Source organism: Salvelinus namaycush, chromosome 32, assembly GCF_016432855.1.
Source record: "Salvelinus namaycush isolate Seneca chromosome 32, SaNama_1.0, whole genome shotgun sequence".
Lineage (NCBI taxonomy): Eukaryota > Metazoa > Chordata > Actinopteri > Salmoniformes > Salmonidae > Salvelinus > Salvelinus namaycush.
In genome coordinates this window covers 11575096-11591490 of record NC_052338.1, presented here as the reverse complement: position 1 = coordinate 11591490, position 16395 = coordinate 11575096, and the positions used below count along the sequence as shown (strand labels likewise).

Below are 16395 nucleotides of genomic sequence, written 5' to 3'. Positions count from 1 at the left end.
ACAATTGTTGGAAAAATTACTTGTGTCATGCACAAAGTAGATGTCCTAACTGACTATACTAAACTAAAACTATAGTTTGTTAACAAGAAATTTGTGGAGTGGTTGAAAAACGAGTTTTAATGACTCCAACCTAAGTGTATGTAAACTTCCGACTTCAACTGTACATCGACCCGCCTGGATTGGGAGGAAGGATGCCTTTTTGTTCAGTATTCAAAGAGACAAGGCCACACATCTTTCTCGCCCATCTTATAAGGAGTCGACTATATTCAAGGCCCTTGAATAAGACCCTGGTCCAGACTATGAAGACACGGCCACACATCTCAGTCTCACCTGTCTGTTCCTCTCGTCGGTGATCCGTTGGATCTGAATCTTTTTCCTCCCCATGCTTCCTGTTGGTTGGTTGGGGTCAGTCAATCAGGGTCAAGGGTCAGAGGTGCCTCCTCTCAGACGAGGAGAGAGGGAGTGTAGCCTATTAGCTCTTTCTAGAGTACGGGCAGACTCATAAACAAACACCACGTGCAGTTGCGCACACACACACTCCTCTGCCCAGGTCTGGGGTGACGGGGCAGAGGGTCTGCCGTTGGTAGAGCTGGTGGAGAGTTGCCCTCAGTTCATTGTTCGCTCAGGTCAAAGGTCACCAGTTTCTCGACCGTTGCTGTGGTGAGGACGATGTCACTCCTTGAAGGGAGAGAGAGAGAGAGCGAGAGAGTTACGTCTACATTCCTCATGTACACACAGCCATTATAATGTGTTTTCATAGTCAACAACAACAACATAGTCTCTTCTATGTAACCAGAATCTGTCGTCTACGCTACACTGGGAGGGGAAAAAAACGAACCCCAAGCTATTAATGTATTAATTGGATTTATTCAGCAAAGAAGATTTGCTCTGAATACTGCAACTTTACTGTGAACATATCCGTAAGTACTGTGGACAGAGTTATGCGAGGGAAAAACACATCATTGTTCAAAACATGTGGCTCAAGGACAATAGCCCAGGTAACACTGTCTGAGTACACACACCCCTTCACACCGTGCCAACAGCTATTATGCTTCTCCATCAGACAGTGTAAACACACACACCCCCCGCAGCTCAACGACAGAAAGGCTCTGACGTCACCCTGCTATTGTCATTCCTCCCTGGTCAGATGTGATCCCACACTGAGGAAAGGCATGCTAACCGCCGCTGGCGCTTCCAACCGATTAGCGAAAGCCCTCACCTATTCATAGAGGCTAGTCTATGACAACAGGGTGGCGTGCTAAGCGCTAGCTGCCCAGGAGGGGGAATTCCCATGCACAAGGACATCAGAGGGAGAGACGGAAGGATTACGACAGGCATCTAAAAATACCGGTGTTCACACAAGACGGGGGGGGGGGGGGTTGTTTACTTCAAGGTGAGCGTGTTAGTTAGGGTGAAGCAATATCACAGCGGTAGTGGACACATTCACAGTTTCATAACATTCTGAAGTGATTTCAGAGCTGGATACTGTACATGGGACTGAATGACTAATAGATATCAGAAGGGCCTTTATTCGCCAAGTGAATTTAATCAGGCCCGGAATTAGCCATGTCCTCGAACATCAGCCACTTCCTGACAAAGCCATTGGTCCTATTTTTTCACCATAGTCGACACAATATGCTGACTAATTCAGCAGGGTTTCATTTCCGTTCAGCATACATTTTCATTACACGCATGAAGAGGCCACAAAAATGAATTATATCCTCATATTCCTCTCATAGGACTTTCCTGGAAATGAGACAATGGTGTAAGTAGTCCCACATCTCAAGAGGGCCTTATAAGCTCTTTATAAAACTGTGTTCAAAAACTTGTTTGTACCAACCACACATTTTCGGAGTTTTGGCTTATATGAATTCATGAGTGGTCTTGATACAAACCCAGGCTATCGCCTACTGCCCTCCCTAAGTTGGGATCAGAAGCATAAGGGAAAGCATCTCTATTCCAATCTCATTCCATGTGTTGTACAGTATTGCAGCTTCACTAGATGCTAAGTGCATTGATTACAATTAATACTCAGCTGGAGGGAAATCCTGCATACACAAGGGGTCACCAGGATCAATGTGGAGGTAAATTGCACTATAACAAAAAGGAAACCAGGTAAATTCGTGCAGACCATAGTAACCCCTGCCTCAGTCAGAACCCACCTGTGTCCTTTAGTACATTTGTGTCTGTGCCGTCCACCTCCATATTCACAAGTTCACATGCTGGAGCAGGTGTTAGCACACTTTCTGTTCAGACTGAACCAGGTTTTCGTCTAGAATTTTGCCTGTGCCTAGTTCTATTCTGTTTTGTTTTTTTGTTTCATCCTAAAAAATAAATAAAAATAACTCAGTAGTCCTTGCCGATGACAAGCATGCCCATAGCATGATGCAGCCACCACCATGCTTGAAAATATGAAGAGTGGTACTCAGAGATGTGTTTGCCCCAAACATAACGCTTTCTATTCAGGACATCAAGTTAATTTTGTTGCAGTTTTACCTTTGTGCCTAGTTGCAAACAGGATGCATGTTTTGGAATATTTTTCTTGTCACGGTCATTTAGGTTAGTATTGTGGAGTAACTTCAATGTTGATCCATCCTCAGTTTTTTTCCTATCACTGATTTAATGTCACCATTGGCCTCATGGCGAAATCCCTGTATTGATACACCATCCAAAAGAGTAATTCAATAACTTCACCATGCTCAAAAAGGTTATTCAATGTCTGCTTATTAAATGTTTTACCTATCTACCAATAGGTGCCCTTCTTTGTAAGGCATTGGAAAACCTCTCTGGTTTTGTGGTTGAATCGGTGTTCGCCATCTTCCTTTTAAAACAGGGAGTACATTTGTTTTCAGCACTTTCATTTCCAAAACTTGGTTTCTCATTGCTCGCTCTTGTCCGTCTGTAGCAGACATATGGTAAGCACAATATGTTTGGAAGATCAAATCGCATTTCGGCACCAAATTATTGTGATAATATCGTATTGTGAGGTCCCTGGCAATTTCCAGCCCTACATTTGCAGAAAGCCCAGTCTGGAAATGTATTTGTTCCAAACAATGTCTTAAAAATTTACTAAATCAAAAATGGTAGTTTTGAGATGTGAACATGTGTTTTTCAGAATTAAGACATACTCCATATTTCAGAGCACACTATAAAAGGAGTATAATGACACCAAGATGTCTGGATCATGTACGGTTCTTAGATCAGGGTCTTACAGGAGTAATGTATAGGTCTAAAAAGAGCCTAAAATGGCCACTGTCATCATGATTTAAAAAAAATTGTGATACAAATGTAAAAAGCATGTCAAACATTCTTCCTCCTAATGACGTTTCCATGTTAGAATTGCCAGAACAATCTGAGATCCCTAAAAATATTTTGGGGCTTGGAAATCGCACAAGCAGGCTCGCAAACGATTGCCATTTCAAGAGTTCATGCAAAAGTTCCATGCGTAAGCAATACAGGCACATAGCCTTGAGTTGTAAATACAGGGCAAAATACATTCATGTGAACACAACAAATTAACGGTGAATTAAACATTAACTAATTCGCCCAAACCGCATATCAGAAATGACAAAGCCACCAAAGCTCTCCATTCCAATATCACGACTGAAAACAAACGTAAATCGTATCGTACAGTCTACCATAGGAGAAAATCTAAATATTTTTTTTCTAATAAAAAAAAGAGTCAACTACAGAAGTTTGGAACCCAAATTCCCCCACACAAAAATATTCTCCATCCAATTGTACAAAATCAAGACCGTGCCAAATTGTAGCTGGTTGAGAGAAAAAAAATGATTTGCCTGCGCTATAGGTAGGGTTGCACATTTTGGGGAATATTCAGAGGGGGAACCTTTCCGTGGGAATTAAAGAGAATAAATGCTAATTAATACCATTTAAAATAGATGTTTTTTGCATTTGATATATTTACCATATCATATGGAGACAGAACCATAAACATTTTACCTTATCATAAGTAGACAATTGCAAATGATTAAATTATTCCAATGGAAATTTAAAAAAATGTTTAAATGTAGTTACGAATTTAACATTAGATGAGTTCACTCTTCACATGGGATGATTTCACTGACCAACAAAAGGGAATATTGAATGATCCATCGCATCTCCCAAAAACTTTTTCAACATACATAAAATGATAGTCGAGAAACTAAAGCTTTGGTTGTCTTCCTCTCAGTCTTCCATGTCTTCTCCCTGGACCTCCTCAATGTCCACCTCTTGAACATCAGACTCTGAAGCGTCATCTTTACTGTCACTTTCCAACCTTGAGGACGGCTCGTTGTCAGGCTCAAAAAGTCTCAAATTTGCCCAGATGGCCATCAATATTTCAACCCTTGTATTGATCAGCCTGTTGCGTACTTTGGTGTGTGTTCCCAAACAAGGACCAGTTGCGCTCTGAGGCAGCTAATGTTGGTGGGATTTGGAGGATGATGGAGGCAACAGGGGAAAGAGCCTCAGATCCACAAAGTCCCTTCCACCAGGTGGCTGATGAGATATGTTGGCATGACTGCCATATTGCATCTCCATCCCAAAGCCCTTGCTTGGAAGTGTACTTTGCCAGACTGCCAAGAACCTTGCCCTCATCCAAGCCAAGGTGGCGAGACGGTAGTGATGACACCATAGGCCTTGTTGATCTCTGCACCAGACAGGATGCGCTTGCCAGCATACTTGGGGTACAACATGTACACTGAGGCGTCTTCAAGCAGGCAGCCGTCTTCAAGCTTTTTGATGTATTTCAGAACTGCAGTTTCCTCTGCTTGGAGCAACAGTGAAGTGGGCAGGGCAGTATGGATTTCTTCTCTTACATCTGCAAGCAGTCTGAACATCAGACAGGATGGCATTGTCTCCCTCAATCCGTGCAATGGCTATTGCTATAGGTTTCAGGAGTTTCAGGCTGCTTACCGCTCTCTCCCAAAATACATAATCCAGGAGGATCCTCTTCATGGGGCTGGCCATATCGGCAGACTGATATGGCAAATTTCTTGGAGAGGCTCCTTCCCTTCCAGGAGACTGGTGTCATCATGTATGACACCACCCCAACGGGTGTTGCTGGGCAGCTTCAATGTGGTGCTCTATTTCTTCTCACTTTGCTTGGTGAGGGAGATTGATTGTGGCTATATGACCTAGATGACCCTTAACATACATAAACATTTCCTTGGCTCTCTTGTAGAGTGTATCCATTGTTTCTAGTGCCATGATGTCCTTGAGGAGAAGATTCAATGCATGAGCAGCACAGCCAATGGGTGTGATGTAAGGGTAGGACTCCTCCACTTTAGACCAAGCAGCCTTCATGTTCTCAGCATTGTCTGTCACTAGTGCAAATATATTCTGTGGCCCAAGGTCATTGATGACTGCCTTCAGCTCATCTGCAATGTAGAGACCGGTGTGTCTGTGCCCTTGTAGAATACTGGTTGAGGGATGGAGATGATGTAGTTAATTATCCCTTGCCCACAAACATTCGACCACCCTTCAGAGATGATTGCAATACAGTCTGCTTTCTCTATGATTTGCTTTCACTTTAACTCTGTTGAACCCTGCATCTAGCAAATGAGTAGATAAAGCATATCTGGTTGGAGGGTTGTATGCTGGGCGAAGAACATTCAGAAATCTCTTCCAATACACATTGCCTGTGAGCATCAGAGGTGAACCAGTTGCATACACAGCTCGTGCAAGACATTAATCAGCATTTCTTTGACTACGTTCCTCCATTGAGTCAAAAAAAATCTGACCTCAAATAGAAGTTGAGGGACTTTTGTCGGGGGTTGCTTGTTGTGAGCGCTGAGGGAACTTTATGCACTTGGCCAGATTATTCTGCATCTTTGTTGCATTCTTCACATATGATTTGGCACAGAATTTCTAAATGTACACAGCTTTTCCTTCTACATTAGCTGCAGTGTAATGTCTCCACACATAAGAGAGTGCCCATGGTATTTTCCTGTAAAGATTAGGGGGAAAAATGGTTAAATAAAAACCGAATACAATTCCATGTACAGATAAATAGTTAAGCAGTTACATTAAACAACTCCTTTGTAAGATAAATGTTTAAAAATGAAACATGTATGCAGACAGGTGAATTAACACCCCTCACTTAGGCTCAAGCAAGCTAAAACCCACATGGTAGCAAAAACTAACTAGCAGAAATGTTAACAAGTTAAAATCATTTCTAACACACTTTGCTGTAGGCTACTATTTACTAGTTAACAAAAAAAATTGTATGTCGTATAAAATATATTCACCCCACCCAGTATTGTAATCAAACCTTACCAGAAAGCATGTAGTCCTTGGCTCAGACAGTGGAGTAGTGTGGGCTCAATAGCATCTCATTACTGTGCAAGATCTTGAGAATCAGCTGTACATGTGATGGAAGAATGCACTGTGCATGCAGAGGGTTGCAATTCCATTGAATTGGGGACAGATTAACCAAAATATACCACAAGACCTAGAATTGCCTTGTGTATTCCACAAAAAAATGTTCACCGTTATAAGCTAACTTTTATGATGTAACTTATAATTTTCCCATATTCCTAGGCTTAACTTCGCATGGAAAATTCCCAGAAATTTCCCAGAAACTTTTCAACCCTAGCTACAGGACTGCTATTTTTATTTTTATTTTATTTTATTTTTTTAAATAGGTCCACTAATACAGGACTAGTAAAGGCCCAGAGCACAACTTGTGGAAAAAAAATTCTCAACCACTTTTTGCAGCACCCAGACTCTCCCGCAGTGAATGGCAACCTAACAATTTCTTGACTTTGCTGACATATTTGATTAGCCGTAGAATGAACTACAACAAGGATTGTGGCCAGCCCTATTCTCCCCGTGCGGCACTCGGCATGGCTACCCCCTCTCATTACTGTAATTGACATGTCCATCCTCCCTCTCCCTCCCCCCGAAGGCGCTGATGGCTCAATTAGGAGCTGGCTGGAGGACTGATTAGATGCCAAGATAATGAGGCTGCCGCTCGACTCACACCGAGCCAGAGAAGAACCAGCTCACTCTGTCAGTGACATTACAGGAACCCCAAAGAGCTAAAGGAGAGACGTAGCTTTCAACTAAAGCCCAGACTCAGACACTTTGGACAGGCTCAGGCAGGCTGGTCTGAAATAGACTGCTCCGGGTTGCTGAGACCTTAGAGACCGCCTCATTATCTGTCGAGGGCAGGCCTTCCGTCACCTTGGTTCAATCGACCTGCCTGGATGTCTCCTTGAAACGTCAACTGGGTGCTTTCGCACCCTGTGAAAATGTCCTCTGATTAAGAGAGAGTTCGCAATCAAGCCAGGCTAGGCATCTGTCGGTTTTGGAGTGGTGTACAGTAATTAGTGGCAGTGACCTTTTAGCAGATTACACATTGGTCAATGAAATGTGGGCAAAGTCCTAGAATGAAGGCCAGGGCCATCATGCCTTGAAAAGGAGGGGGGGGGGGGGCTTATAATACTCATCGGTTACCTGACTCCAGCTAATGGAGGAGGGATTCCTCATTGTTTCACAACGGAGGACAGGTTGAGTAAATCTCAGTTCTGTCATTTTTCTTGAGTCTAGGTTCAGTGGTTTGCAAAGACTTTGCTGGGTTCCATGCAGAGAGCTGCTCAAAGGTAGATGCCTGACGGTCAGTATTCTTCGATACAGTTAAACCCCTTCTTGATCACTCACACTTATCCCACCTAGGCCTGTTGGTTTTTCCTCTGTAACCAGATTCATTTCATTATGGCTCTCTTGAATCTCGGAATTTTTCTTGTCACCTCCCTCTCCTTTGACCTTTTCTATTGATGGAGATGATCTCCTCATGCGGCAGAAATCCCACACTCCAGGGCTACATGGAGTCTCTTTACAATGAATCACCATGAGTCGTCACATTGGCTTCATATTGCAAACTCTTGCTGAGGAAAGAGCGTTCACAGGTCCTGTCAAGCTGACATAGTAGCAGTAAACCTGGCTGCACCAAGAGCAGTCAGGTCTAACACAATAGCTGAACATGGCAGGTGTGAATTAAATTGTGTCAAAAGTGAGTTCCTGGTGTGTCAACGAGTGACCATAAGAGTACATGGTAAACAGTTTTACACAGGGATTTGTCTAACATTGAAATCCTTGGGCGGGTCCAAACAGTGTAAAAAACATTTTATAACTTTTTCGGGATGGAAAAACCTTCAGTGTAAACGACTAAACCAGATATAAAGTAAGTAGAAAAGATAATGACCCTATATATATTTTTTATAACAATCTTTGAGAACTAGCAGATCACCCAAATAAAAGCTACAGTCATGGAACATTTTAAATGTATTTAACAGTACGTTCTGTTATGTTTGAGCAAAAGAACAAACAATAAGCCATGGCAGAATGCATAGAGTTGCAGGAAAATATTTTAAACTGCAAAATGTTCTCTCAGCTCCATGGCAGAACATGTAGAATCACAGGAAGTGCTTTAAAAACAGCAACATTGTCTCTCAGCTGCATGGCAAAATGTGTAGAATCTGCCTTCTTAACGATACAAGATCCAACAAAGTTTTAAGTGGTGTAGCATCCGTTGTTCCCAGCAGCTTTCCCCAAAATACTAATCTTCTTCCTGATGCATAAGGACAAATATCCTCAGAGCCCCTGTACCTCCAGTTCAACCAGACAAATTAAATAAGAAGAACTGTTTTACTACTGTGGCCAACTTTAAAATGCAAACAAGCCAGGCCAGCCAGCCTTTATCTCAAATCAGTAGTGTAACTTGTGGGAGCTACTGTTCCTGCTCCTGTTGAATATGTGGTGAAGAGAAATACAATGTTTCCAGAGGAAATCAACATTTTGACCAACATGGTGAAATTTTTGGGGACAAAAAAAAGTGAATTGATATAGGTTGGTGGGGAGGTGTTTAACATATGTAAAAATACAATGAACAAAAATATAAAGGCAACAGTTTCAAAAATGTTAGTGAGTAGTTTATATAAGGTAAATCAGGCGATTGAAATGAATTCATTCAGCATTAATCTATGGATTTCACATGCCTGGTAATACAGATATGCGTCAGTTGGTCACAGATACCTTTTTAAAAAAGGTAGGGGCGTGGATCAGAAAACCAGTCAGTATCTGGTGTGACCACCATTTGCCTCATGCAGCATGACATCTCCTTTGCATAGAGTTGATCAGGCTGTTGATTGTGGCATGTTGTCCCACTCCTCTTCAATGTCTGTGCTAAGTTGCTGGATATTGGCGGAAACTGGAACACGGCATCATACTCGTTGATCCAGAGCACCCTAAACATGCTCAATGGGTGGCATGTCTGGTGAGTATGCAGGCCATGAATGAACTGGAACATTTTCAGGTTCCAGGAATTGTCTACAGATCCTTGCGACATGGGACCGTGCATTATCATGCTGAAACATGCAGTGAAGGCGGTGGATAAATGGCACAATAATGAGCCTCAGGATCTCGTCACGGTATCTTGGTGCATTTAAATTGCCATTGATAAAATGCCTTTGTGTTAGATGTCCATAGCTTATGCTTGCCCATACCATAACCCCACCATGGGGCACTCTGTTCACAACATTGACGTCAGCAAACTGCTCGCCCACACAACACCATACTCCCTGCCTGCCATCTGCCCAGTACAGTTGAAACTGGGATTCATCCATGAAGAGCACACTTCACCAGCATGCCAGTGGTGAGCATTTGACCACTGAAGTCAGTTACAACACCTAACTGCAGTCAGGTCAAGCCCCTGTAGAGGATGACGAGCACGCAGATGAGCTTCCCTGAGATAGTTTGTGCAAAAATTCTTCGGTTGTGCAAACCCACAGTTTCATCAGCTGTCCGGGTGGCTCATCTCAGACGATCCTGCAGGTGAAGAAGCCATATTTGGAGGTCACGGGCTGGCACGGTTACACGTGGTCTGCAGTTGTGAGGCCGGTTGGACGTACTGCCAATTTCTCTAAAACGACGTTGGAGGCTAGAGAAATGAACATTAAATTCTCTGGCAAAAGCTCTGGTAGACATTCCTGCAGTGGGCATGCAATTTGCACACTCCCTCAAAACATCGGTGGCATTGTGCTGTGTGACAAAATTGCACATTTTAGAGTGGCCTTTAATTGTCCCCAGTACAAGGTGCACCTGTGTAAACAGCATGATCATTAATCAGCTTCTTGATATGCCACATCTGTCAAGTGGATTGATTATCTTGGCAAAGGAGAAATGCTCACTAACAGGGATGTAAACAAATTTGAGAGAAATAAGCTTTTTTTTCAGTTCATGAAATATGGGACCAACACTTTACATGTTGCCTTTATATTTTTGTTCAGTATACTTGACTAGCGAAGTGGCCGTCTAACAGCACATTCTCTAATAGGCTTGGGCGGTATACCTTACATCAGGGTATTTGGAAATAACCAAGGGATGGTTTTACAATACCATAAATATTACTTCTTTGAAGTTTTTCTATACATTTTAATATCTGTAGCTATTTTTTTAAGTAAGCATAAATACCTGCAGTCAACTTGTTCAATGCGTTAGGAGATAAAGCAGATTGCGTTCTTATTTCACCTGTCACATTATGAAGTTTACTTAGTTCCCCAAAACAGTTGAGCCAGTCAAGTGTTTGTTTGTAAATGGAACAACAGGAGAAACCGGAAGGTGATTCCAGTTGTGCATTGACAGGGGTTGTGTTTTATATTGAAAGTCAGTGATTTTTTGCTTCAATAGAGAGATAAGGGACATGCAACTATAATTTTCTATTTCCTACACAGAAAATACATTTGTGCAACACATTTGGCAGAAAATAGCTTATTTTCATCAGATGACAGAAGTCCAACGCTATTTGGCTGGCAGCCACACAAGGGAGCTTACAATGAATAAGGAAGGTATTTTTTGCAAAAACGATGCATGGCCAACATATTCCTAATGTTTAGGCCTATCAAAGAAAGAATGTAGCCAGCTACATTTCCTAATGTTTTGCTTTAAGTTCATCTTGAATTTTTACCAATAGATACCCATCTGTCAGAGTAGTGTCTGCTGAACGCCCGTTCGTGAATTCTCAGAGTTTAGAAGAGCAACTGAAGCACACACTTAATCTTATGCCGAGCAGAAATTTCAGTAAGAAGCATTTTACATCTGCGTTTACAAAAACAGCAAGAATATTTTTTTCCTGCGTGAAAAACTTTGAATTATGCATTAACACTGGGCTTGGGCAGTATACCATATACAGTGCATTCGGAAAGTATTCAGACCCCTTGACTTATTCTACATTGTTAGTCTTATTCTAAAAAGGGATTAAATATAAAAATTCAGTCTACACACACACACAACCCTATAATGACCAAGTGAAAACAAGTTATACATTATTGTAAATGTATTAAAAATTTAAAATAAATACCTTATTTACATTAGTATTCAGACCCTTTGCTATGATACTCAAAATTGAGCTCAGGTGCATCCTGTTTCCATTGATCATCCTTGAAATGTTTCTACAACTTGATTGGAGTCCACCTGTGGTAAATTCAATTGATTGGACATGATTTGGAAAGGCACACACCTGTCTATATAAGGTCCCACAGTTGACAGTGCATGTCAGAGCAAAAACCAAGCCATGAGGTCGAAAGAATTGTCCGTAGAGCGCCGAGACAGGATTGTGTCGAGGCACATATCTGGGGAAGGGTACGAAAACATTTCTGCAGCATTGAAGGTCTCCAGAAACACAGTGGCCTCCATCCTTCTTAAAAGAAAGACATTTGAAACTAACAAAGACTCTTCCTAAAGCTGGCCACCTGTCCAAACTGAGCAATCGGAGGAGAAGGGCCTTGGTCAAAGAGGTGACCAAGAACCCGATGGTCACTGACAGAGCTCCAGAGTTCCTCTGTGGAGATGGGAGAACCTTCCAGAAGGACAACCATCTTTGCAGCACTCAACCAAATCAGGCTTTTATGGTAGAGTGGCTAGACGGAAGTCACTCCTCAGTAAAAGGCACAACAGCCCGCTTGGAGTTTGCCAAAAGAAACCTAAAGGACTCTTAGACCATGAGAAAAAAAATATTCTCTGGTCTGATGAAACCAAGATTGAACTCTTTGGCCTGAATGCCAAGTGTCACAACTGGAAGAAACCTGGCACCCTCCCTACAATGAAGCATGGTGGTGACAGCATCATGCTGTGGGGATGTTTTTCAGTGGCAGGGACAGGGAGACTAGTCAGGATTGAGAGAAAGATGAACGGAGAAAAGAACAGAGAGATCCCTTGATGAAAACCTGCTCCAGAGCGCTCAGGACCTCAGACTAGGGTGAAGGTTCACCTTCCAACAGGACAATGACCCTAAGCACACAACCAACGCAGGAGAGGCTTCGGGACAAGTCTCTGAATGTCCTTGAGTGGCCCAGCTAGAACCCAGACTTAAACCTCATTGAATATCTCTGGAGAAACCTGAGAATAACTGTACAGCAACATTTCCCATCCAACCTGACAGAGCTTGAGAGGATCTGCATAGAAGAATGCGAGAAACTAACCAAATACAGATGTGACAAGCTTGTAGTGTCATACCCAAGAAGACTCAAGGCTGTAATTGCTGCCAAAGGTGCTTAAACATAGAACTGAGGAAAGGGTCTGAATAATTATGTAAATGTAATTTGTTTTTACTAAATTTGCAAACATTTCTAAAAAACTATTTTTGCTTTGTCATTATGGTGTATAGTGTGTAGATTGCTGAGGGAAAAAAACAACTGATTAATTTTAGAATAATCCTGTAACGTAACAAAATGCGGAAAAAGTCCAGGGTTCTGAAAACTTTCCGAATGCACTGTATATACCATATACCGGGGTATTTGGAAAAAGCCATGGGATGGTTTCTCAATACTGTTGAACTATTTCTTTGTAGATTTTTTTCAAAAGTAACTACAAAAAGAAACATTGTATAAGTAAATACCTGCAGTCAACTTGTGCAATAAGGTTAGGAGATAAAGAACACGGCGTTCTTCATTTCACCCTGTCACAATTTTTCATTATCAAGCTTACCGGTAGTCCCCAGTCACGTAGTGTTTGTTGACAAGCACACAACGACGAGAGACGGGAGCCTTGTGAGTCACTCACTGTTGTGCAGCATGCGCCAGGTGATCTAATTACAGTATGGAATCCACAACTAAATGTTTGCCAGCTACATATCTTATAACTCCTAAGTTAATTGTATAAAATGTGCTAAATGCTCTGCAGTCTCGTCTGATCTCGAAAGCTAAGCAGGGTCAGTTGGGTTTGAAAACCGTGCCCCTTGTGTGCAGTGACAGTATTACTGAATATCTCGGTATGCCAGTCTGGATACCACCCAAGCCTAGTTAAGAAGACCCCTAACTTAATTTGCTAAGTGGTTGAATTAATAAGGTGACAACGCATCATATTGGGTTAGCTTTTTGTCGTGTTTTGTTCATTTGCACAATGTCTCTCATTCGCTTGTAAATGTCCAAACTCACCAAAAATGACATTCGATAGTTCCTACCTGTTTAACTTCATGAGCTGGATTGCCTGTCTTTGCAATTTGTTCATTTTCCCTTTGCGTACGTTAGCATATTTAGCTAGCAAACGACATGGAAATTCTCTATTACTTGTGCAATTTTGGGGGGGGGGGGGGGGGGGGCATTCTGGTACACACCCAATAGGCTTTTTTGCGGGTTATTTGGCACCCCTTTGTGTACTAAGCCAGTAATACCGTAAATACTGGGGTGAGAGAAGTACAGTAGGGGTGCCAAGGCATTCATACTTCTTGTGCATCGCCGAGCAGCGCAGAACTGTTGTGAAGGAAGTTGTCAAGTAAGTAAGTTTGTGTATATACATGACCTCCCGCCCTCACCTACCGTCAACCAATCATGTCAATGCAGAGCTATACGGAGCCCTCAGAATTGTTACAAAATTTGAGAGGAATGCGGCAAGGAGCTCCAATTGGCCACTGTGTCCCTCCGGAGGTTCCGCAATTGTGTCACACCATCCTTCCCGCGCCTCTGACCATATTTTTTGATCAAGCATAAATTGTCTCTTAGAATGGCATGTGATGTGTTCAGAAGGTTGGAAGTTCATTGGTTTCTGATAACAGCTTGAATGTGTACTCCATTGTTTATATTTATTTATTTCCCATGAATTCAACAAAATCAAAAGTTTGTTTAAGTCTGGGTGATGTTTTGTGTAACAAACTATGTCATACTGTAAGTAAGGCTTACAATAACTTGGGTTATACGAGTTTATTTTCAAGCATTGATAAAATGACTATCGGAGTCTACATGATTGTGTCCTTCAGACTGGCCCCAAAGCACAAGGCTGTGTCTGGCCTACTTCTACCCGAGCAGCAGCATTAGAATCAGAGTAAGAATCGGATCCCTTGGGACCCTCCACACAACATAGCTGCCAATTTCCAGGTCACATGACATTAAAATGATTAACGTTCCACTACGAATCTAAATCAAGGCCCGGAATCTAATATTAATGTCTGCTGATGCATCAAGAGGTTATGCATAAGCTAAAGGTTAAGTACAGTATTTAGGTGGACAAACAGCTAGGGAATCCATACCCTCTGTTCTATGGCACTGCTCACTTGGCTACAGAGATCTGAGCAAATGTTCCACATGAGATAACATCTGTTATATCTGAACAGTGGTCAAGGCCTTCAAAATACTTTGAAAGACCATCTCTGCATAAGAAGCTTTATACAATAGTTTCCCTTCAAATGTAATTGGATTTATTAAAGGTATGCTGTGTGAAGGTATACAAATCTAAATGTGTAGGCCCCTATGTGCAGTACAGCATGCACATGGTATTAGTTGATCCCCAATCCCCAGCGTCACAGATTAGTGATTTGTTGTTTGTTTTAATAATCACATGCAAAGCCAGTACATCAAGGTGCAATACTTACATGAGAAAGATTTGAGAGGTATAATGATTTTAAAATGCAGAGAGAGATTTGAAGTATAGTGATTATAAAATGCAAATATAAAAAAAGGCTTGAAAGTTTTATCAGCGTGCTCTGACATGTGTTTTTGCCTTTGATAGCTAGCCTACCTGAGTATTTCGTCACTAACAGCTAAATTACATTGAAGATGAAAGTATGACTGTTAATCCAGGGGAAATATATGGTCTACTGTGTGCAGCCTGAAGTGCAGCCTATAATTTTCTATTAAAAATAATTGTCTATAAAAAATTGTAATAGCAAGCCAGCCTACTCTAGGCACAGACTGACAGACAAGTCAAAGACGGACAGACATTCTGATGACGCTTTCAAGCCAACTGGGAACACGGGGGGGCGAGGTCAAATCATGACGTCAGTGATCTTCAGGTCGGAAAGTTGATGTTCTCGAAAGATGCCCGAGTTGTCAACTTGGAATTCCGAGTTGGAGAACCGTTCAAAACGATTTTCGTTTTTTCCCCGTTTTCATAAAAGCACTGAAGTCGGAGATTTCCGAGTTCCAAGTTATTTTGAACGTGGAAAAAGACTGACAGTCAGACAACAAATCCGCTGTGACAGCTCGCTCTAGCTCTATTGTTTTTGTTGTGGCCCTGTTGTCAACATGCGCGCACCTCCACCGTTATAAACCGAGAGCTTTCACCGTTCAAACCATAATGGAGGGTTCATATGTCGTCTAGCGAAGGTGCTCTTTTAGGCCATTTCACAATCTCTGGCGAAGCCGACCGACAGCCATTAGTCTACCTTGCTTTGCCAGCCTCAACTCTTCCGAAAAATACAACCCAACCATCAAGTGCCATGACTGCGACAACTGAGCTCACCAATTATAATAATAATTTTTTTAAACAATTTAGGGGGTGAATAATGTTGTCAATACAAATTAGCCTATTAGGCTACCCTCTGTCTAGAACGGTTTGATTAAAACAATACAAACACTCTTGTTCTTACGAGGGGGAAAAAACGAAAACGCAGGAAGCAAATGTATAATTCCACTTACCCTGAAATATTACATCCACAATCGTGTGAAAAGATAGAGGAATGGTTTAAAATAGAGGTATAATAAAAAGACGATGCGCTATAATCATGATCGACGTCTCAATTTAGATAAATCCACTCTCCCCTTCTCCGTAAAATGTAACTATTCCGTTCAGCCAAACGATACAATGTAGCTAGTGCACAACCTACGTCATTGAAACCGTTCATGAGTGACTTGTAAGAAGCCAATAGAAAGCTGACACTCCAGCATCAAAGCCAATCACAGTATAAATTACTGTAAATAGGAAGGGCATGAAGGAGACGGGATGACCGCCATGTTCTATAAGGGTTTTTGTATCCCTCCGCTTCTGTATTTACCTTTTGCATGATTTTGCATGTGGGTAAAATGTCACTGTGTGTATAGTCGAATGGCCTACCTCCCCGTGTTCATGTAGAAGACCCGTTAGCTGTTTTACAAATATGTGGTTTACAGTTAGGACTTTAGTATA

General features: G+C 41.9%; 1 protein-coding gene across 3 annotated transcripts in view; it reads right to left on the bottom strand.

Annotated features, from left to right (window-relative positions):
* LOC120026784 (myocyte-specific enhancer factor 2D homolog) overlaps nucleotides 1-16074 on the bottom strand; it is a 33099-nt gene extending 17025 nt beyond the window's left edge. For all 3 annotated transcript variants that reach the window (XM_038971501.1, XM_038971502.1, XM_038971503.1), the window contains exons 1-2: nucleotides 15909-16074; nucleotides 331-678 (exon numbers count right to left, since the gene is read on the bottom strand). In XM_038971501.1, coding sequence (XP_038827429.1) covers nucleotides 331-384 — 54 coding nt within the window. In that variant the 5' untranslated portion in view covers nucleotides 385-678; nucleotides 15909-16074. The remainder of the gene's footprint in view (nucleotides 1-330; nucleotides 679-15908) is intronic.
* Nucleotides 16075-16395: the final 321 nt, after the last annotated feature.